This window comes from Pteronotus mesoamericanus, unplaced genomic scaffold (genome assembly GCF_021234165.1).
Source record: "Pteronotus mesoamericanus isolate MK-2021 breed Mesoamerican mustached bat unplaced genomic scaffold, CSHL_Meso_final contig_121, whole genome shotgun sequence".
NCBI classification, from domain to species: Eukaryota; Metazoa; Chordata; class Mammalia; order Chiroptera; family Mormoopidae; genus Pteronotus; species Pteronotus mesoamericanus.
The window spans coordinates 1,967,690-1,990,060 of record NW_026555046.1 but is presented as its reverse complement, the minus strand read 5'-3'; the positions used below and the strand labels follow the sequence as shown (position 1 = coordinate 1,990,060).

The 22,371-nt window shown below is 40.7% G+C and overlaps 1 protein-coding gene across 1 annotated transcript in view; it reads left to right on the top strand.

Moving 5' to 3' along the window:
* The window catches only part of NPHP1 (nephrocystin 1), a 72,476-nt gene that overhangs the window by 25,030 nt on the left and 25,075 nt on the right, over positions 1-22,371 (top strand). The window contains exons 8-12 of the mRNA XM_054585865.1: positions 6,463-6,560; positions 6,882-6,924; positions 8,521-8,617; positions 10,105-10,199; positions 17,354-17,482. Of these exons, the coding sequence (XP_054441840.1) occupies positions 6,463-6,560; positions 6,882-6,924; positions 8,521-8,617; positions 10,105-10,199; positions 17,354-17,482 (462 nt within the window). The remainder of the gene's footprint in view (positions 1-6,462; positions 6,561-6,881; positions 6,925-8,520; positions 8,618-10,104; positions 10,200-17,353; positions 17,483-22,371) is intronic.

The following is a 22,371-nucleotide window of genomic DNA, read 5'->3' as shown; positions in this document are numbered from 1 at the left end:
AGCAGCAGCTTGAAAGGTACCAGTGGCATACAGGGAGGAGCTGAAGTGTCTGGTATCAGGGCGAGAACAGGGGGACAGCTTTCTCCAAGATACAACTGCTGGCGAGGCCATTGTTGCTGCCTTATACCTCCCCCTACAGAGCCAGAGTGTGGTGGGCACCATATCAGACTCCATCAACCCAGTTCACACTGTTTGCACCACCTTAGTGATTTCCTGAGACTCTGCCTCATCCAACTTACCTGCCCACCCAAGTGGTTAACAGTGGCTTTTCCATACAGATGACTTGTCTTGGCACATGCTTTTGATCTTCATAAATCTTCTCAAACAAGCAAGCCCCCGTACTTTGCGGGGTGGCCCCAGGCCCTGCACTAGCAGCAGCTAGCCATGGTTCACAGCCAGGCCTTGCTTAAGGTACCTCCAAGCCCAGCACAAGAGGCAGCCAGCTACTGATTACTTTCTAGTTTATGCCAAGTGGCCCAAGACAGAACACAAGGGAGTACCTACTGAAGTAAGCCATGCTCTGTGGAGTGGGCCCATGCACAGCTGAACCTCCACAGAGGGTGGAGGTTGGTCAGTGGTCATAGCCAGTTCTTGCATGCAATTCATTGGCCTGGGTAAATCACTCCCATTGACCTGCCAACAGTAATCAAGGCTCAACTATAACAGGAGCATGTACTCAGACCACACAGAGGTGCACCTCGGGTACCCAGCTTGGGTGATAGGGGAGGCTGTGCCACTTAACCTCCCAGGACACCTACTACATTAGATCACACTACCAAGACAGGGAGTCATAGCAGCTCTACCTAATAGATAGAAACAAACACCGGGAGGCTGACAAAATCAAGAGACAAAGAAAGATAGCCCAAGTGAAAGAACAGAACAAAACTCCAGAAAAAGGATTGAACAAAATGGAGATAAGTAATCTATCAGATGTAGAGTTCAAAACACTGGTTGTAAGGATGCTCAGGGAACTTAGTGAGGACCTCAACAGCATAAAAAAGATCCAGTCACAAATGAAGGAAATAGTAATTGAAATAAAGAACAATTTACAGGGAGTCAACAGTAGAGTGGATGAAGCCGAGAATCAGATCAATGACTTGGAACATAAGGAACCAAAAAACAACCAGCCAGAGCAGGAAGAAGAAAAAGAATAAACAAACAAACAAACAAACAAAAAACAACCAGATACTATAAGGAGACTCTGGAACAACTTCAAGAGGCCCAACATTTGCATCATTGGGGTCCCAGAAGAAGAGAAAGAACAAGAAATTGGAAATCTATTTTAAAAAATAATGAAAGAAAATTTCCCTAATTTGGTGAAGGAAAAAGACAAGTTCAGGAAGCACAGAGTCCCAAACGAGATGGATGTGAAGAGGCCCACATCAAGATGCATCATAATGGATGTGGTTTGCCAATTTCTTTTTTAGGATTTTAACGTGTTTGTTCATCAGTGATATCGGCCTGTGGTTTTTTTCTTTGTTGTGTCTTTCTCTGGTTTTGGGATTAGGATGATGTTGGCCTCATAAAGAGTTTGGAAGTCTTCCTGCTTCTTGGATTTTTTGGAGTAGTCTGAGAAGGACAGGGGTTAGCTTTTCCTTAAATGTTTTGTGAAATTCTCTTGTGAAACTATCTGGTCCAGGGCTTTTGTGTGCTGGGATTTTTTTGATTACTGTTTCCATTTCACCAGCTGTTATCGGTCTGTTCAGGCTTTCTGCTTCTTATTCGTTCAGTGTTGGAAGGTTTTATTTTTCTAGAAATTTGTCCATTTCCCTCTGGTTTTCAAATTTCTTGGCATATAATTGTTCATAGTAATTTCTTAACAATCCTTTGTATTTCTGTGGTATCAGTTGTTATTATTCCTCTTTCACTTCTCAAACTATTTATTTGGGTCCTCTCCCTTTTTTTTTTCTTGATGAGTTTACTTAAGGCTTGTCGATTTTGTTTTATCTTTTCAAAAAACCAGCTCCTGGATTTATTGAGCTTTTGTATTGTTCTTTTAGTCTCTATGTCATTCAGTTCTGCTTTGATCTTGATTATTTCCTTCCTTCTACTCTGGGCTTTCTTCATTGTTGTTTCTCCAGTTCTTAGAGATGTAGGGTTAGGTCATTTATTTGAAATGTTTCTGTCTTTTTTAGGTAGGGCTGTATTGCTATGAACTTCCCTCTCAGGACTGCCTTCACTGTGTCCCATAGGTTTTGGACTGTTGTGTGTTCATTTTCATTTGTTTTCAGAAGCTTTTTGATTTATTCTTTGATTTCATTATTGGCCCATTCATTATTTAATAGCATGCTGTTCAGTCTCCAGGAGTTTGAATGTTTCTGAATTTTTTCCTTGAGGTTGGTTTCTAGTTTCAAGCCCTTGTGGTCCAAAACAGTCTGGTACTGGCATAAAACAGACACATAGATCAATGGAACAGAATAGAGAGCCCTGAAATAAACCCACATCTCTGCAGTCAATTAATAGTTGGCAAAGGGGGCAGAAGCATAAAATGGAGTAAAAATAATCTCTTCAACAAATGGTGTTGGGAAAGCTGGACAGCTACATGCAAAAAATTGAAATTCGACCACCAACTTACACCACACAAAAATAAGCTCAAGATGGATAAAAAACTTATATACAAGTTGCGACACCATAAAAGTCCTAGAGGAGAACATAGGCAGGAAACTCTCAGATATCCCACACTGCATTAGTTTCACTGATATGTCCCCTAGAGCAAGGGACATAAAGGAAAGAATAAACAAAACAGGCTTCATCAAAATAAGAAGCCTCTGCTCGGCTAAAGAAAACATCAGCAAAATGAAAAGGGAACCAACCGTATGGGAAAATATATTTGCCAATGATACCTCGGACAAGGGTTTGATCTCCAAAATATATAAATAACTCATATAACTCCATTCCAAGAAGACGAACCATCCAATTAAAAAATGGGCAAAGGATATGGACAGACACTTCTCCAAGGACATAAACAGGGCCCAGAGACATATGAAAGGATGCTCAGCCATCACTAGCCTTCAGAGAGATGCAAATAAAAACCACAGTGAGATACCACTTCATACTGGACAGAATGGCCATCATAAACAATCAGCAAACAACAAGTGCTGGTGAGGCTGTGGAGAAAAGGGAACCCTAGTGCACTGTTGGTGGGAATGCAGACTGGTGCAGCCACTGTGGGAAACAGTTTGGAATTTCCTCAAAGAGCTAAAAATGGGACTGTCTTTTGACCTAGCGATTTGACTGCTGGGGTTATACCCTAAGGATCCCAAAACACCAATTCAAAAGAACTGTGCACCCTGATATTCATAGCAGCACAATTTACAATGACCAAGTGCTGGAAGCAACCTAAGTGCCAGTCAATAAATGAGTGGGTCAAAAAACTGGTACATTCACACAATGGAATACTACGTAGCAGAAAGAAAGAAAGGGCTCCTACCCTTCGCAACAGCATGGATGGAACTGGAGAGCATCATGCTAAGCGAAATAAGTCAGGCAGTGAAAGACAAATACCGTATGATCTCATCTATAAGTGGAACCTAATCAACAAAAAAAACAAGCAAGAAAAATATAACCAGCAACATTGAGAGAAAAAACAAACTGACAATAACGAGAGGGAAGGAGGGAGTAGGGTAATGGGGAAAAGAAGAGAAGGGTCAAATCAAGGAACATGTATAAAGGACCCATGGACAAAGCCAAAGTGGGGAAGAATTGAGGGTGGGAAGTGTGGGTGGGTGGGGCAGGGGAAAGAGGTGGTGGGAAAATAGAAACAAATGTTTTTGAATGATAAAAAAAGATACAAAAGAAAAACAATCAGTAAAAGCTATGAAAAGTGGAAAAAAAAACAAAACACATTGTAATCCAAATGCCAAAGGTTAAAGATAAAGAGAGCATCTTAAAAGCAGCAAGCGCGCCCTGGCTGGTATAGGTCAGTTGATTGAGTGCTGGACTGTGAACTGAGGGGTTGCCAGTTTGCTTCCCAGTCAGGGGATTCCCACATGCCTGGGTTGTGAGCCAGGGATTGGGGGAACAGATGAAAAGGTAAAGGGATTAAGAAACACAGATTGGTAGTTACAGAATAGCCATGGGGATGTAAAGTATGGTATAGAAAATGGAGAAGCCAAAGAACTTACATGAATGACCTATGGACATGAACAATGGTGTGGGAATTGCCTGAGGAACCGGGGGGTGCTAGGTGGAGGGGGGCAAAGTGGGAAAAATTGGGGGCAATTATAATAGCATAATCAATAAAGTATAATTTATAAAAATAATTTAGTTCTTTTAAACAACTATACAGGGAGGGATTGGAAACTAATGTTTTCACCAGCTCTTTGCTAAAATTACGTATTCTGTTAGAAAAGAAGAGGTGGCGATTCAGTGATAGACAATCCTCAACCTTTGTAAAGATCAGTCTTTCCAGGCATCTTTGTAGACTTCTCTCATTTTCCTCTTGAATAAATTTCCAGATGCCCTGTACTAGTTCGGAGGGTTTACACCTTTATATTTTGATTTGATTTGCCATTTTGTCTTTCAGAAAAGTTAGACCTATTTTTACTCCTATCCTCAGCATCTGAGAGAATGTGCATCCACCCCATATTGCCAGTGATGGCTATCACCAATCATTTGCCAATGTGATAGGCAAAAAAGGCTCATTATTGTTTTTATTTGTATTCATTGTTCTGCTAATGGAGTTGAGAATTGTTTTGCATATTATATGACCTTTCTTTTCCTTTTTTGTAAATTGCCTTTTCAGTTATTTTGACCATTTTTATAAGGGATTTTAAAAACTTACTGATTTATAGGAGTTCTTGTAATATTTTAATATTAAGGATATTAACCCTTGGGAGTTTGTGACAGATACTGTCTTTGTTGACTTTCAGTTGTGTTAACTTTTTATGTAGCTGTCAGTGTTTTCATGCCTGATTTCCGGTTGAGTATCGTAATTTGGAAAGGACTTCTCCATCTCAATGAGGGGGAGGCTCTGTCCCGCAGAGCCACTCTGGATCGCCACAGATGGGGAAATAAACTGTACCAGGCACAATTTGCCTGTTAGGAGAAGGTATTGGTGATTCTCTCTAGTGGAATGCCCCAGGCCCTTCCCTAGAAGTGGTTTTTATTGAGAACGATATGTGCAGGGATATGCAGCATGCATACAAAGCCTATCCATCTACATCAAAAGGCTATTGATAATAAATTGAAGAAATACAGAGGTTTGTCTTAAATCAAGATCCGTCAGACAAGTTGGTGCCAGAAGCTCATTAAGGCACAGTTTTCGGGGCTCAGAAATTACCTCCTTGCTGTGAAATAAAACACATGGTTTTTCCTTATCAAGGCAGTGCAAAGCAGAGGAAGCTTTGCAGAGCAAGCTTCAGTGGGTACAACGTATTCTTTTGCAGGGCTACAGTTCCCAATGCCTTACAAAGTGGTCCCCAACATCAGTACTCATTAACTCTAGGGCTTTCTTAGCAAAGTACTTTTCATAGGATTTAATGCATTCCTTTTGCAGGCCTAATTGTCCCTGGGAACTGCCTGATCCAGTTCAGGGTTGTACCTGCCTTTAGATTGTTTAACTGACTGGTCAGGTGGCTGACAGAACAGCCAAGAGATGAGGAGACTTCTCTCAGATAGAATGAGGACTCTGGCCATGACAAAGCCAAGGGGTGAGGGTCTTTTGCTTCTTCTCTGTGTCCCCCAAGTCCTCCCCGATGGCCCCCGCGCCACTGTGTCTGTCTTAGGTTGCCCCTGCCATTAAGGGGTCTTACACGTCATTGACTAACCAGCCATCCTCCAGGGCCAAGCAGGGTGATGTAAAGCAGGAGAACAGGTTTTGTCTCCTCGGTGGCCTATTTTCCCAAGGCTTCCTTGCTCAGCTCCAGCCTTGGGGCCCTTTCACCTGTCGGCGAGGCTACAGTTCCTGAAACCAGGCAGGACAGTTCCTAACTTCTCAGGACTATTTTCTTCTAATGCTTTTAGAGTTCTTTTATTTCTACCTTTGCTTTTTTTTTTTTTTTTTTTAATTTGAGTAAGTTCCACCTGGAATTAATTTTGATTAAACTTGCTCTCTATCTTTGTATTGTATTCAAACAGTGATCAACCGCATGTTAAAATCTTTTCCCCACTGATTTTTAAAAAAAGAGTTTATTTATTTTTAATTTTCGAGAGTGAGGAAGGGAGGGAGGTGAGGGAGAGACATCAGTGTGAGAGAGAAACATTAATCAGTTGCCTCTTTTACATGCCCCACCTGGGGACTAAACCTGCAACCCAGGCATGTGTGCAGACCAGGAATCAACCAACCTTTTGGTTTGTTAGATGACACTCCAACCAACTGAACCACACTGGTCAGGACTCCCACTGATTTTTGATATGCCCATCATATAAATTTCCATCCACACTTAGTCTCTCTGAAAGCCTTTTTATTGTTTTATTTTTGCATTGCGTGGAAAAGCACCTTATATTTCAATCATTTTTCAGCCCTGTATTAAAGAAGGCCCAGAATCAAGTGAAGAAGGCAGTGAAGGAGATGTGGCTTTGGGGGATGAGACTGCAGAGGAAATGGAAATTAAACAAAGGTACAAAAGCCTGAGGGAATATCAAAGTCAAATAAATAAAAGGTTTAGGGAACTTGGTTTATTTTTACCATTGTAAATAATTGAATTTTTTGCAATGGAGACAACTTGCAGTTTGTGAAGAGTGCTTTTCATATAACTATTTGCTTAAAGATCATTGCTACTTTACTTTTGTGATTATTCTGTCTTGGTTTCATCTGGATACTGTTAGGTTTTCAGAACTTACTGACGGTTACGTACTTTGTTCTTTGATTAATTAAGTTCCCTGCGTGAATAGGTGTAACCTGTCTGTGCACTCACCTTCCTTTTTTGTCTCCCTCCCAGAACTGATTCTCATTGGAGTACTGTTCAAAAAGCTGTCTCAGAGGTTGGTATCTCCTGCCTTGTCAATGATGTCTCGCTTTGTTACCTACGAGTTCTGCTAGAGTTCAGATTCAAAGCCAGATAGAGACTTTGGAAGATAACATTGATCTTAAACAGAGTACAGAGCATAGAATGTACAGAGCATAAAACATACATTTCTGGTTTAGTAAGTCTGTGCTCTAAGTAGCATTTCCCATCAGGTTTTTTCTCTAAGAAGAGTAGATTTGAGGGCTTGGTAATATCTCTCACTGACTTTACCTGAATTTTCTATCATTTGGGTAAAGACTGCTGTAAAATTTTAGTTAATATGAACAATTCCAGAAATCTCAAAAAAGTAAGAAATTATTCATAATCCTAACATGTAAAAAAATAAATAACAAAATGATAGTCTGGTTTCTCTTCAGATCATAAATTTTTCACCTTTTAAAAAAATTACGTAACAAAATGAAATTTACTCCCCATGTAAGTAACCACCATTAGCAGTTTGGTAACTATTTTTCTTTTTATCCTGGGGCTCATGAGTATGTATGTGAGTGTGTGTGTGTGCATGTGTGTGTGTGTGTGTATATATATATATATATATATATATATATATATATATATATGGAGTCTGTTCATAAGGTACCCAGCCATGTAATATGAAACATTGTACATAGGACAGTGATGCCTTAGTCCCTTCAAAGTAGGTACATTGGGACCTCACACAGTTCTCCCAGTCGCCATTACCTGCTCCATTGTATTTTCCTGAATCTCATCGATGTCTGATATCTCTTCCCTTTCAATGGTGATTTTAGTTTTGGAAAAAGCCAGCAGTTGGAGGGTGACAAATCTGGGCTGTACTGGGGCTGAGTGACCTGGGTGATTTGATGTTTCACCAAAATACTGTAAGATGTGATGTGTGAGCAGGTGCATTGTCATGATGAAGCCACCAATCACCAGATGCTCATAGCTGTGGCCTTCTGAATCATCTGAATAGTTTTAGCAGAAGAATGTTCAAACAATGCAAAATTTGATGCAGATTTGTTACTCTACTTGCTCAGTCATTTTGAATGCAATGGCCATACAGTACACATGTTTGCTGAATGGCATCTACTGCCCCCACTAACTAGTAGAGTTGAAGTTGTCATTGTTCATGCATGCACACTCCAGTCCACTCTCCTTGGCTGCCAGGTTACATTGGTGTTGTGAAAACCATTCTTGTTATATTAACAATGGCTGGACTTTTTCTGGGTAGACCTTGTGTATATGTGTGCATATATATACATGCAGACACATACATATGTATAAAAAATCAATTAAATCATCAGTGCATATCAATTTATGGTATTAACTCATCTGATACAGGAGGGACAGGAGGAAGGACATTTGATGAGGGATGTGCAGGAGCACAGCTCTGCCTACTGGGCACAGCTTAGGTCTTACGTCCTTGGGAGAGGCCGATTCAGTGATGGCTTCTACTCAGGAATTTAGGGTTAAATTGCTGTGTTAGTCCACTAATATCTGTACATTTGTGTTTTCCTTTTTTGGGTTGCAATTGTTATAATGATAAAGACAATAGGTGAGGGAAACGAATGAAAACAGCAAATGAATTTGTTTTTAGCGTGTTCAGCAGATAAACACTGTTGATGTGTTGACCACGATGGGAGCCATTCCTGCGGGGTTCAGGCCTTCCACGCTCTTCCAGCTTCTGGAGGAAGGTAACAGGTGTCTGCAACTACTCCAGACCTTTAGTTAAACAGTCAAGCTTTACATCTGATTTCTTTGTTTTAGATAAAACAAGTTGTTTAAAAAGATGTTGAACCTCCCATCTCATTGGTGCTTATCTTTTCCTTGTCTTTCCTGTTAGAGTGGAGGAAGGACCCCTGATCCTATCAGAGTCCAGCCTGTCTTCCAGTGCTCTGGGCTCCAGCCCTTTTCCTTTTTTCAAAAACTTGACTCTTAATTGCCAGCCCTTTCTTGTATCTTCAGCCTGTCCCCCACCCCTGTCCTTTCTTCCCTCATCAGTAGTACTGACATGCCTAATACCTCCTACCTCTGAGAACCAGCCTCGTTAGACCTGTCTGTCTACGTGAAGCTTCCGTTTCTCTTTTCCAGAGATTTACCTCCATTTATTTTTTTTCTGTTTTCTTACTCCTTCATGGATTTCCCTGTACTAGACAATGTTTGTCCATAAACCTGTTTTAAAGAAGAATGATGATGGGGGAGGCTGCTCTGACTCCCTGAATTGTGGAGTTATGTGTGGAAGGGCTGCTTTGAAGTTCCTCTGCTAGGAAGCTCTTCTCAGCTCCCCGAAGGCCTGCTCCTTCTCTTCCTTTCTTTCCATAGAAACCTTCCTTGAGTAATGTAGGCTCCCTCTATTCCCATCCACCTGGGCACCCTTTATGGGTCTAAGTCAGCTTATAATTATTTATTCTCTTGTCTACTTATTTTTAAATAATTTCCCCCACTCAGTTATAAATGAATGAGGCCAGGCCCATACTTCTCTGTTCACATTTGTATTTCTGTGTCCTAGGGTAATACCTGGCACAGAGTAGGAAGTCAAAGATGATTTTGCAAATGAATATATGACTTTATAATAAGTATTCTTCATGACTAAAGTATGGGAGAACAGTATAAAATATTTTTCTGTTAAGTGAAATTAATACTTATATATTTTTCTAATTTTCTAGAAAGTATTTACAGATTTTTCTGCATTTTACAAAAATATTTGAATGGATCATCTTTTTTAAATTTTATTTATTTATTTTTAGAGATGGGAGAGGAGAGGGTAAGACAGAAACTTCAGTGTGTGGTTGCTTTTCACACATCCCCTACTGGCAACCTGGTCCACAGCCCAGACATAGGCCTTGACTGGGAATTGAACCAGTGACCCTTTGGTTCACAGGCCAGTACTCTATCCACTGAGCCACACCAGCCAGGACTTGAATGGAACGCCATGTGATTGACCTTAGAGTCTTTTGGGTCTGTCTGAAAGCTGCTTGGAGATCAGCTCCTATGTGCTTCTGTCTTCGCATTTCCTCTGTTGGTTCCTCTGCCTTAGGAGGTCTGTTCCCAGGAAGCAGCCAGCTTTTTGGATGTCTATTTCCTAAGTTTATAGCATAATATCATGGATTTTTGGTTTTGAGTTTTATGCCCCCCCCCCCCCTTTTTTGGTAAGAAAGTAAAGGAAAAATTATTTTTGCAGGGAATCAATTTCAAGCGAGTTACTTTTTACAGCCAGAGCTCACTTCTTCACAGCTGGCCTTCAGAGATCTCATGTGGGATGCTAAGACAGGCATGGTAAGTACAGGAGCTAAGTTTCAACTTTTCCAGATTGTTTCATGATTACCAGTAACATGTGAATTGATTAATGCATTATGGAAAACAAAGAAATGGTTTCTGTATTTTGATTTTGAAATACTCACTGAAAGTTTCATAGCTAAGCCAGATCTTGGGTTTGAAACTTTGTTCCTCTTCTCCATTGTTCTCTTCTCCCATTGTTACAAAGGAAACAATATTTACCTGAATCATTGTTCGTCCCAATTTCTTCATCTGTGAAAAGGAAATAATAATAATACTTCCCACATAGTGTTATTGTGAGAATTATATGTGTGGAAGGCAGGGAACAGTGCCTGGCTCATGATAATAACTCAGGAAATGTTAGCCAGTACCATCATCATCAGTAGTAGTAGTAGTAGGAATAGGAGGAGGAGGAGGAGTAGTAGTAGTAGTAGAAGTAGAGTAATAGTATTTAATTAAGTAGGAATGAGTACTTTCTGATTATACTTTTGTGGGGACAGCTTAGAGTAAAGGATCGCTGTATCCCCAGTATTTGAAGTAGGAGATACTCTTGATATTTAATTCTACTCTCAAACTTTTCAGCAGACCTACACTGCCTTGGTGCACATCACTCCCTTTGCTATTTACTTTCCACATTTTCTCCCCTGCTCCCCCAGGACTTCAAGGGAAGAATAAAAGGACCCAGTGTGGTCAGGTTTTGTGTTGAGGGTTGGTACAGAATTGTAGTGCCCTTTTCCTTCTTGAACCGAACAGTGTCTGGAACCTTCTTTGTTTTTTTAAAAATTTTTAATTAATTTTATTTTAAAATTATGTTTATTCTATTACAGTTGTCTCAGTTTTTCCCCTTTTTCCCTCCCCCACCCATTCCACCCTGCCCCGCTCTCAGACAATCAATTCCCACTCTGTTGTCCATGTCCATGGGTCATTCATACATGATCTTTGTCTAGTCCCTTCCCCTTCTTTCCACCATTGTTCTCCTTCCCAGTCCCCTCTTTTCACTTTCAGTCTGCGCCATGTTTCCTTGCCTGTGGTTTATTTTGTTCATTGGTTTATTTTGTTTTTTAGTTTATTTTGTTGAATAGATTCCACTTATAGGTGAGATCATATGGTATTTGTCTTTCACCAACTGCCTTATTTCACTTAGCATAATATTCTCTAGTTCCATCCATGTTGTCCCAAAATGTTGGAGTTCCTTCTTTCTTTCTTTCTTTAATGCAGATTGATTTTATTTATTTATTTTTTAAATGTCAAGATCCATTATAAAAAATTAAAAAAACTTAAATCCATTATAAAGTTTCAGCAAGCATGATACCTGCACAGAAATAATCAACTAGATCAATGAAATAAAATGAGCATTCTAGAAACAAACATATATATCTTTCTAACAATGTAATATATGATTAAATTGATAATTCAAATCAATGGGGAAAATAAGGCTTATTCAACACATAAGGTGCATGGATCACTATTACTTGAAGTAAAGCAAATATAAAGCACTGTTTCACACATTATACAACAAATATTCAGGTGAGTTAAAAATCAATATGTAAAATCTAAGTAGTTTTAGGAGAAAATAAAAAATAATATTTTTCTCACCCTGAAGTAACATATTCAGACCCAGAAGCTATAAAGTAAAACATTGACAATATGACTATATTGAACATTTAAGACTATACAGTAACATTCATGTAAAAAAAGTTAAAGGACAAGTAATAGAATAGGAAAGTATTTGCAACACATCTGTAAAAGGGTTAATAGTTTTTTGTTGTTATTGTTGTTTTTTTAGGGCAAAAATTCTACAAACATATAATCAAAAAATGGATAAAGAGTACCAAAAAGTCTTTTAAAGCTTTAAAAAAAAAAAAAAAAGAAATAAGCAAGAAATCTACAATTAAACTTCAAGTTTTTTAACTTGAAAAGCTGGGCTCATGGGCACGTGGGACTTTTCACAGGGAAATGATCCCATATCTCAAGGGCTCTCAGGGTCAGAAGGCATCTGACGTGGTAGCCGTGGCTCGCTCCTCAGCGCCTGCAAGATATGTTACTGGAAGCTGCCTCAGCCTGGGATTTTATTGCTGGTGAACCTCACTCTCCAACTTAGAGTCTGGGATGATGGCACTATCAAAAACAGGTCCAGTGGTGGGCACGTTGCTGAGATGAAACTGCAATGTGTAAGCTGTACGGACTGCAATGCTGCTCTGCTGGCCTGCAGCCCCAGGGAGGGCCCAGAGCAGACAGGAGGAGAAGCCCCCGTCACCCACCCAGATGAGACAAAGAAGGACAACAATCAGGATGGGCACGCCCAAATCCACAGCAGCCTGAGCTCCGAACCCAACCAGCTCTCCCTTTTCCCCATGCCATGTTCCCTTTAAGGCCCGCAAAGATGTTCACATTCTCGGGTGGGAAGAATATACACACTCCACTCCCCTTACTTTCCAAAATTATGTATCTCTCAGGCTGAATGAGATAATCACTTGGCAGGGAGAGGCTCAGAAATGTGGACTGGTAGTACACAGGCATGTATTCTGAAAAGATGGGCTGCCAAAAAGTGCCCTTGGGTTACTCCTGAATGTCACAGGACAGTCATGGAAAGAATGGTTTACCTCTATGTTTACAGCAGTGCCACGAGGAAAGCCAGAGGTGTAATTTTATTATGCAGATTGGGCCTGTATAAGCCCCTGCGATTTCTGCACACCATTATCTTTTCAGGTCTCCTGGAAGTGCTGGGTGCTAGTCCTGCAATCCCCCAGCGGCAGGCAGGACCACCCCATGTTAAGGAGGCAAGTGCACCTGCTTCCTTAACAGCTGAGGGAAATGACTCCTAGTGCCATATAATTTTTCCTCCTGGTCTGTTAGACTGCAAATGTTTAGACCTTTTCCCTAAGGAGAGCAAAGACCTACTGGCATTGGTAGGGGGTGGGGACGAAGGCCCTCAGTGCACCTGATGTTCAAACTAGGCCATAACGTCAGGGTGCATCTTCATCAGCTGAGGCACACGTGGGTCCATGGAGTCTTCAGGCGTGTGATGGAGGAAGCGGTGTGATGGAGGAAGCATCTTCTCTGTGCTCACATCTCTACCTTCTTAGCCTCTGGCCTGACAAGGGTATCTGAATTCACAGTCCTACCCATTAGTTTAGCAAAAAATCTGACTTCTGATACCCAAAGAGCTTAAAGTCCCCTTGGAAACGTGCATATAGGCGGCGGATGTCCCGTTTGCTGATGCCTAGAAAGTAGCGCTCCACCTTGGTTCTATTATACGCAGTGATGCCCGGAGGAATGGTGGGGTATGACACCAGGTGGTCTATGCCAGCCTCTCTTAGGATGTATGGGGCATCATCCTCCAGGGTCTCATGGTGGCCAATCACACTGTATGTTATCTCGCAGGGTGCACACAGTTCTACATACGTCACCCAGTGAATAATGTGGTCCCCAAACTGAAGGTCCAGCCATCTGTGATTTGGATCGCCCAGGTAGCGCACAAAATCTTCAAACTGGATGCCCCGGGTCTCTGTCCGGTTCCTCCTGTATTTTCTGATGATGCCAGGGGCAATCTCATGCCTGTACCAAGGTTCAAAGCGGGGATTATGAACAAATTTATCCTTAAAAGCAGAAATCAGTCTTTCGAAGGGATCTCTTACAATAAAAAACTTGAACAATTAAAATAACACATCACTGTCACAATCAGATTAATAAGTATTAAAAATATTGGTAATATCAACTATTGGTGACTGTGAAAGGAACTGGGTATTATTCATAGACTCCTTTTTTTCATCTTCTTAAAGCAGTCCCTTTAGCATATTTTGCAATGCTGGTTTGATGGAGTGTATTCTTTCAGCCTTTTTTTGTCTGAGAAGCTCCTTATTTCGCCTTCCATTTTAATTGAGAGCCTTGCTGGGTAGAGCACTCTTGGTTGCAGGCCTTTGCTTCTCATTCTTAGGAGTATTTCTTGCCATTCCCTTATGGCTTGTAGTGTTTCTGCTAAGTCAGCTGCTAGCCGTTCAGTGCTCCCTTGTATGTTACTACCTCTTTCTCCCTTGCTTGCTTTAGGATTCTCTGTTTGTCTTTGATATTTGCCATTTTAATGATGATATGTCTTGGAGTGAGCCTCATTGGGTTCCTCTTGAATGGGACCCTCTGTGCTTCCTGGACTTGTGTGGCTTTTTCTCTCCTCCAATTAGGGAAGTTTTCCATCATTACTTTTTCAAACAAGTTCTCTATCTCTTCCTCCTCTTCTTCTCCTTCTGGTATCCCTATTATATGGATACTATTATGTTTCAGGTTGTCCTGCATTTCCCTCAATGCCTCTTCATTCTTTTTGAGTCTTTTTGATTCTCTTGCTCTTTCTGGTAGCTTTTTCTACCTTGTCCTCCAGTTCGCTGATTTGGTTCTCAGCTTCATCTAGCCTGCTTTTGATTCCTTTTACTGTGTTCTTTAATTTGGAAGTTGTATTCTTCATTTCCTCTTGTCTCTTATTGATAGTTTCTATGTCCTTTTTCATGCTGATATAGTTTGCAGTAAGTTCCTCATAGTTTCCCTCTCAGTTTTGGTAATTCTCTCTGAGCTCACTGAGCTCCTTGAGCTTCCTTAGAACCATTGTTTTGAAGTCAATATCTGATAGTTTACTTGCTTCTATTCATTTAGTTCTCTTTCTGTGGATTCCTTCTTTCCCTTTGACTGGGGGGTGTTTCTTTGTCTTCCCATTATTTGTGACTCTTCCTTTTTTGCTTCTGCTTCTTAAGTTGATCTGTCTTGATTTCCTGACTTTGTGGTGTGAACTTCTATGGTAGGAGACCACTGTTATTTTTTGTCTCTGGATCTGCCTCTGATGATGTCAGATGTTGACCTCATCTGACCTTAGGCAGTCTGTTTGAGACTTCCAGGATTCTCCTGTCTGTAGCTGTCTCCTTCAGCTGTTAATCTTGTCATTTTGCAGTCAGCAGTCAGGCTTAGACACAACAGGGCAGGGCAGAGTCCCTCTAGGGGTTGGGGTTATTAAGCCCTTTCACGCTGCTGCCATTCAGGGGAGTGGTCTTCCTGAGCCAGATGGCTGTGGAGGATGAGTCAGTACTAGGATCCCACTGGCTACACTCTCCGTTCTCTCCCCAAAGCCTCCATCTCCAGCCTCTCCTCAAGTGTGTCTAGACCACTCTATGCCCTCTTTAGCCAGGGGTCTACTATCTGTGGCTGCCACTCTGTACTCAGCCATCAGGTTTTAGCACTGCTGGGCCTAGGCAGAGCCTCTTGGGGCAGGGCTATTGGGTCCTCTCATGCTGTTGCCGCTCAGGGGAGTGGTCTGCCTGAGCAAGGTGACTGCTTCTTTCTGGGTTATGAGTCAGCATGGGGATCCTGCCGGCTACTCTCTCAGTTCTCTTCCCACAGCCTCCTTCCCCAGTCTTTCCTCAGGTGTCTCTATCCCACTCTGCCCCCACCTTTGCCGGAGACCAGGGTAAGTGGCTGCATATAAAAATGTATGTGTTGACCCTTTAGACGTCTCTTTGTGTCTCCAGCCTCCCATCTCTGGCAGAGAGCAAGCCTGCTGCTTTTCACAGTTGGCTGTTATCTGTGTACTCTTTGGGGTCTGGTGCTGTAGGCTGGAGATTCTCACTTATGGTTTAGATCCTGCTCTTCTCACGGGGATTCAATTGGCAGTTTCAGCATCTTTCTTTTGCTGCTGCCTATGGGTGCCCCGCTTGCCTTCTTGAGTTTCTACCGCATTCCTTACCAGTTAGGTTGTGCTAAAGCTGATTCTTCTGTCTGTCTGAGGTTAAAAGGCTCCTCTCTTGCTGTTGTTCAGTTGTTCGTTCCAGGTGATTTCTCCACAATTTAGTTGTAATTCTGGGTTAGTCCTGGGAGGAGGTCCATGTGACTTCCACTCACTCTTCCACCAATTTGATTCCCCAGTATTAAATATCTTTTATTGCAAATCAACAAAGATGATGTATTTGGTCTGTTTAGTGTGCTAGTACTAGAATAAATGGCATTTAATTTTATGAACTCGTACCCAGAGAACTAAATATTCTGCCCTCAATTCTTAAATTGAAAATGTGACAAGCTTTTAATTGTTGTCTTATTTTTTTCAATGTTATAAGTCGTTTAAATGGCAGTTACCCATTACCATAAAGCAGAATTTCAAGAACTGAAGATGTTCACCCTGACTGGTGTGGCTCAGTGGGTTGAACATCATCCCTGAGACCAAAGGTCTCTGGTTTGATTCCCAGTCGGAGCATATACTGGGTTGTGGGCCAGGTGCCTGGTTGGGGATGTGTGAGAGTCAACCAATTGATATTTCTCTTGCATATTGATATTTCTCTTGCATATTGATATTTCTCTCCCTTTCTTTCTCCCTCCCTTCCACTCTCTGTAAAAATAAGCTGCCCTGGATGGTGTGGTATAGTGGATTGAGCACCAGCCTGCAAACCGAAAGGTTGTGGGTTCGATTCCCAATCAGGGCACATGCCTTGGTTACGTGCCAATGTTTCTCTTCCTCTCTTTCTCCTTCCCCCTTTCTCTAAAAATAAATAAATAAAATATTTAAAAAAAAATGAAATCTTTAAAAAAAGAATTGAAGATGTTCTTATATTAGAAACAAGAGTGCCAATTTACTTATTGACATTCTGAACTAGACTTGTAAAGTAGAACTGAACAAGCACATCCAGTGGTCAGTGCATTCTTGAATTCTCTCTGTCAAAATATTTGTATAAGAAGCCAAAGAACAATGTAGACAAAGGCTTGAAATTAAACCAGGGAGGAGTTGGCTGGCTATTGTGAATGTTCCTGTGACCATCTACCCTAACCCACATTGTGGAGGAAGGACTGTCTGAAAGAACCTGGAGTATGTGATTCCATGGTCAGGTCACACTTTTTATCTGATTGTACAGACTGTTTTTTTCCATCACACTTTTTATGCATTTACCCCAAAATGCAAATATTTTGAATATAAATATTTATTAAAAATGTACCTGAAAAATTTACCTAAAGTTTTGACTTAAATTAATTATACTATTGACACTTGTGAGTGTATATTTGCGTGTAAAAATTTTTATTCTTTTTATTTTATGTACATTTTCTTAAGTATTTATAAAAGATGCTTTGAAAATACATTCATCTTATAAGTCACGGAAGTAAACCTTTTTTATAGCTGATTTTTCTCTCAGATTAGGTCAAGACCAAGCCGTGTTTCATTGATCCTGACCCTCTGGAGCTGTAAAATGATTCCTGTTCCTGGAGGAAGCATCCAGGTTCTCAGCAGGCACGTGCGCCTCTGTCTGTTTGATGGTAGTAAGGTGAGCTTGGCTGAGGAGCATCTTGGTTCATGTCCGGATTGAAAAGTTTGTTAATGCCACGTGTGAAACGTACTGCTGGGGTCTGTCTGCCTGTGTGTTTTTTTCTTTATGTGTAAACACATATACATACACATGTGTTTATGTGTATGTATATGTACGTGTATATGTATGTACATATAAAATAATATGTGGTAGAATGCAAATCACAAGAATTCTGATGACATAGGCTTAACTCCTGGCTCTTTCTGTTGCTAGGTGTGTGATGTTGGCTTATGTATCACAGTTCTGTTGCTAGGTGTGTGATGTTGGCTTATATATCACAGTTAACTCCTCTGAGCCTTAGATTTTTCATCTACAAAAGAAATTGACACCTTTCTTCTACTATTTTATAGTTCAGGTCTTAAGTGCACAGAATAGCATTTCTGACAAATGTATATCTCTGTATAGACCACACCCCAAGCAGGAGGTGGAACATTACCCTCACCTTACAAAGTTTCTGTGTGTCCCTTTCTACTAGACTCCTCCTTGATTCCTAAGAGAGTATTTTATCCCTAGTACCAAGCAAAGAATTTGAATGACTTTTAAAAAATGAATTGATTTGTTTTGAGATAACAGCTTAAACAGTGCATAGATGGAAATTTATAGCTTTAATTGCATATACTACTAAACAAGAAGAAAGATTTAAAATTGGTGATCTAAGCTACCAAATGAAGAGGCTAGGAAAGGAAGAGTGAGTTGAATCAGAAGAAAGTAGAATGGAGAGAATAATAAAGGTAAGAGTAGAAATTAATTAAATAGAAAATGAACAAGAGAAAATTAGAAAGGCAAAAGTTTATTCTTTGAAAAGATTAGTAAAATTGAGAGATGCCTACCTAGTAAAACTGATCAAGACATTTTAAAAAGGGAGCGAGAAAGAAAACAAATGATCAATATCTGACATGGAAATGGAACCTCACCACAGACCCTGCAGACATTAAAAGGACAATAAAGGGATATTGTAAACCTCTTTATGCCAATAAATTTGACATCATAAAAATTCATTGAAAACCACAATTTACTGAAGCTGACATAAGAAAAACCAGAAAATTTAAATAATCTTTGTTAAAGAAATTGAAACTTTAATTATAAATCTTCCAACAAAGAAAACCCTAGGCCCAGATGGCTTCACTGGTGAATTCCTCCAAACATTTAAGGAGGATATAATATGAACAGTAGACAAATTTTTCCAAACATTAAGAAGAAATGGTTCCCATTCATTTTATAAGATCAGGAAAAACATGATGCCAAAGACATTACAAGAAAAAAAATTTCAAACCAGTATCCCTCATGACTGTTGAAACTAAAAATCCTTAACGAAATATTAGCAAATTGAATATCATGACTAATTGGTGAGTATAGGATTTGAATTCCAGGAATTCAAATGTACACACCGGTGTAACCAACATTTAACATTTGAATATAGATCATTGTAATTTGCCAAATTAACAGAACCAAAGAAGAAAAACTGCATGGTTATCTCGATAGCTGTAGAAAAAGTATTTGCCCATTCATGATTTTAAAAAAAACATTTCAGCACACTGGGAACAAAAGGGAGTGTCCTTAAATTGGTAAAAGTCAACAAGAGAAAACTGAAGGTAGCATAATCATACTTTTTTAAAAAAAGATTTTAAAAATTTATTTATTTTTAGAGAGGAAAAGGGAGGGAGAAAGAGAGGAAGAAAAATATCAGTGTGTGGTTGCATCTTGCACGCCCCTGCTGGGGACCTGGCCTGCAACCCAGGCATGTACCCTGACTGGAAATCAAACCTTCTGCTTTGCAGGCTAGTGCTCAATCCACTGAGCCACAGCAGCTAGGGCTAAAGCTAGCATAATCATATTTAATGGTGAAATATCGAACACTTGTCCCCTAAAATCAGGAACAAGTCAATGATGTCTAAGAAATAAAAATTATAACTTGGTTTCCTGAAAGGGCAAAAGCAGACTTCCTGTCAATATGGTGGCGTAGACAGACATGGCTTGCCTTTTTACACAACCACAACAAAATTACAATTAAGATATTAAACAACCATTGCTTGGAAATGACAGAAATTGAGTTGAATGGCAGTCTGACAACTACGGAATTAAAGAAACCACATCCATCCAGATTGGTAGGAGAGGTGTAGATGTGGAACAGGCTGGTTTCACATTCACATGTGGTGGATAAAATTTCCAGAGGGGCCCTGGCAGGTGTGGCTTAGTGGATCAAGTGCCAGCCTGTGAACCAAAGGGTCACCAGTTTGATTCCTCGTCTAGGACACATGCCTGGGTTGCAGACCAGGTCCCCAGTAGAGGACATGTGAGAGGCAACCACACTTTGATGTTTCGCTCACACTCTTTCTCCCTCCCTCCCCTCTCTAAAGATAAATAAAATCTTAAAAAAAAAAAAAATAGAAATTCCAGAGGGATATCTCCAGTGTGAGAAGACCCAGCTGTACACCAGGCCCCCCAGCCCAGGGTTCCAGTGCCAGGAAGGTAAGTCCCCACAACTTCTGGCTACAAAAACCAGGTGGCATTGAGTTGGTGGAAGAAACTGTTGGAGCCCCAAGCAGTTCCTCTTGAAAAACCCACAAACGGACTCACCTACTCAGACTCACTCCCTCTTGGCTTTGGCAACAGGGTGGCGGCTTGAGGGGCATCAGTGGTGTGCAGGGTGAGGCTGAGGTGTCTGGCATCAAGGCAAGCAGAGGCCATTGTCTTTTTCTGGGCCATTCGCCCACAGAGCCCACAGACTGGTGCTCTATCTTGAGATTCCATCAACCTGGCTAACACTATTTGACCTGCGTTGGAGATCCCCAAAGATGCTGCCCTATCCAACTTACAGCCCCACCCAAGCTGCTTTTCCATATCAATGGCTGGCCTTGGCCCATACTTTACAACTTCCTAAATCCTCTCAAACAAGCAGCAGTTGGCTTTAGTGAGCCCCAGGCCTAGAACTAGCAGCCTAGATTCACAGCTTGGCTTTGCCTGGGAATCTCCAAGCCCAGCCCAAGTAGTAGCCATCTCAGATTGCTTTATAGCTCAGGGTGGCCCCAACAAAAACACCAGTGGGGGCTGATCTTGGACTGCATCACCTGGGAAACCCCAGGGGTCAGTTCACCCAGTGGACAGCTACAGACCACATTGGAGCACCACCACCTTGCCCCTGCACAGCTGATCCTCGACTGATGGTGGAGGTTTGAGGTAAGGGTGCACAGCAGGTCCTTGCAGCTGACTGGCCTGGATAAATCCCTCCCATTGATCAGCCAACAGCAACCAAGGCTCAACTACAAGGGGAAGGTATACTTGGCCCACACTAAGGGCGCACCTTGAGTACCCAGCTTGGGTGATAGGGGAGGCTGTGCCCCTGGACCCTACAGGACATCTACTACATTAGGCTACACTACCAAGACATGGAGTCAAAACAGCTCTACCTAATATATAGAAACAAACACAGGGAGGCTGCCAAATGAGAGGACAAAGAAACTTGGCCCAAATGAAAGGACGGGTCAGAACTCCAGAAAAAGAGCTAAACAAAATGGAGATAAACAATCTCTCAGATGCAGAGTTCAAAACACTGGTTATGAGGATGCTCAAGAAACTTAGGGAGGACCTGAACAGCATAAAAAGGACCCAGTCAGAAATGAAGGATACAGTAACTGAAATCAAGAGCAATTTACAAGGAAACAGCGGTAGAGTGGATGAAGCTGAGAATCAAAACAATAATTTGGAACATAAGGAAGCAAAAACAACCAATCAGAACAACAAAAAGAAAAGAGAGCCCCCAAAAAACCAGGATAGTGCAAGCAGCCTGTGGAACAACTTTAAGCAATTCAACATACGCTTCATGGAGTGCCAGAAGGAGAAGAGAAAGAGTAAGAAATTAGAAATCTATTTGAAAAAATGATGAAAGAAAACTTCCCTAATTTGGTGAAAGACATAGACATGCAAGTCCAGGAAGCACAGAGAGTCCCAAACAAGATGGATGCAACATAATTTGAAGGCTGAAGTTTAAGGATAAAGTGATGGGAGGATGTATGTGAGAGAATGGGTGAGAGGTAAGGGGATTAAGAAGTATAAATAGGTAGTTACAGAATAGCCATGGGGATGTAAAGTACAGTATAGGAAAGGGAGTAGCCAAAGATCTTATATGCATGACCTGTGGAAATAAGCAAGGATGGGGGGAATTGCCTGAGGGAGTAGGAGATGCTGGGTGGAGGGTGGTAAAGGGGGAAAATTCAGGACAACTGTAATAGCAAAATCAAAATATAATTAAAAAATGAAAGGGCTAAAGCACTTAAAAAATAAGAAAATATATTAAAAACGAAGGGACATATAAAGAGATATTCAGCATACAATAGTCATCAGAGAAGTGCAAATTAAAACCACAGTGAGAGAAATCCAACCATAGGCTATATACAAAAAACCTACCTTAAATATAATAATACAGGCAGGCTAAAAGTAGAAGGGTGGTAAAAGATGTACCACTCAAAAGAATATCAGATGAAGTAAATTTTAGAACAAGGACAATTACCAGGAATAAAGACATACACTGTATGATAAAAGAGACAATTTACTAAGAATATGCTACAGTCCTGTGTATTTACCAAACATCAGAGCTTCAAAATACATGAAGTATATATTGATAGAATTGAAAGGAGAAACAGGCAAAGCCATAGTTATAGTTGGAAACTTCTCTCAGTAATCTATGCAACAGGCAGACAGAAAATTAGTAAGCATATGAAAGAACTAAATAGTACCATCAACAAACTGGACCTGACACTTGTACAACACTTCACCCCAAAATAGTAAAATACACATCTCTTAAGAACATATGTAACACTCAGCAAGAGAGATGATTCTGAACAATTAAA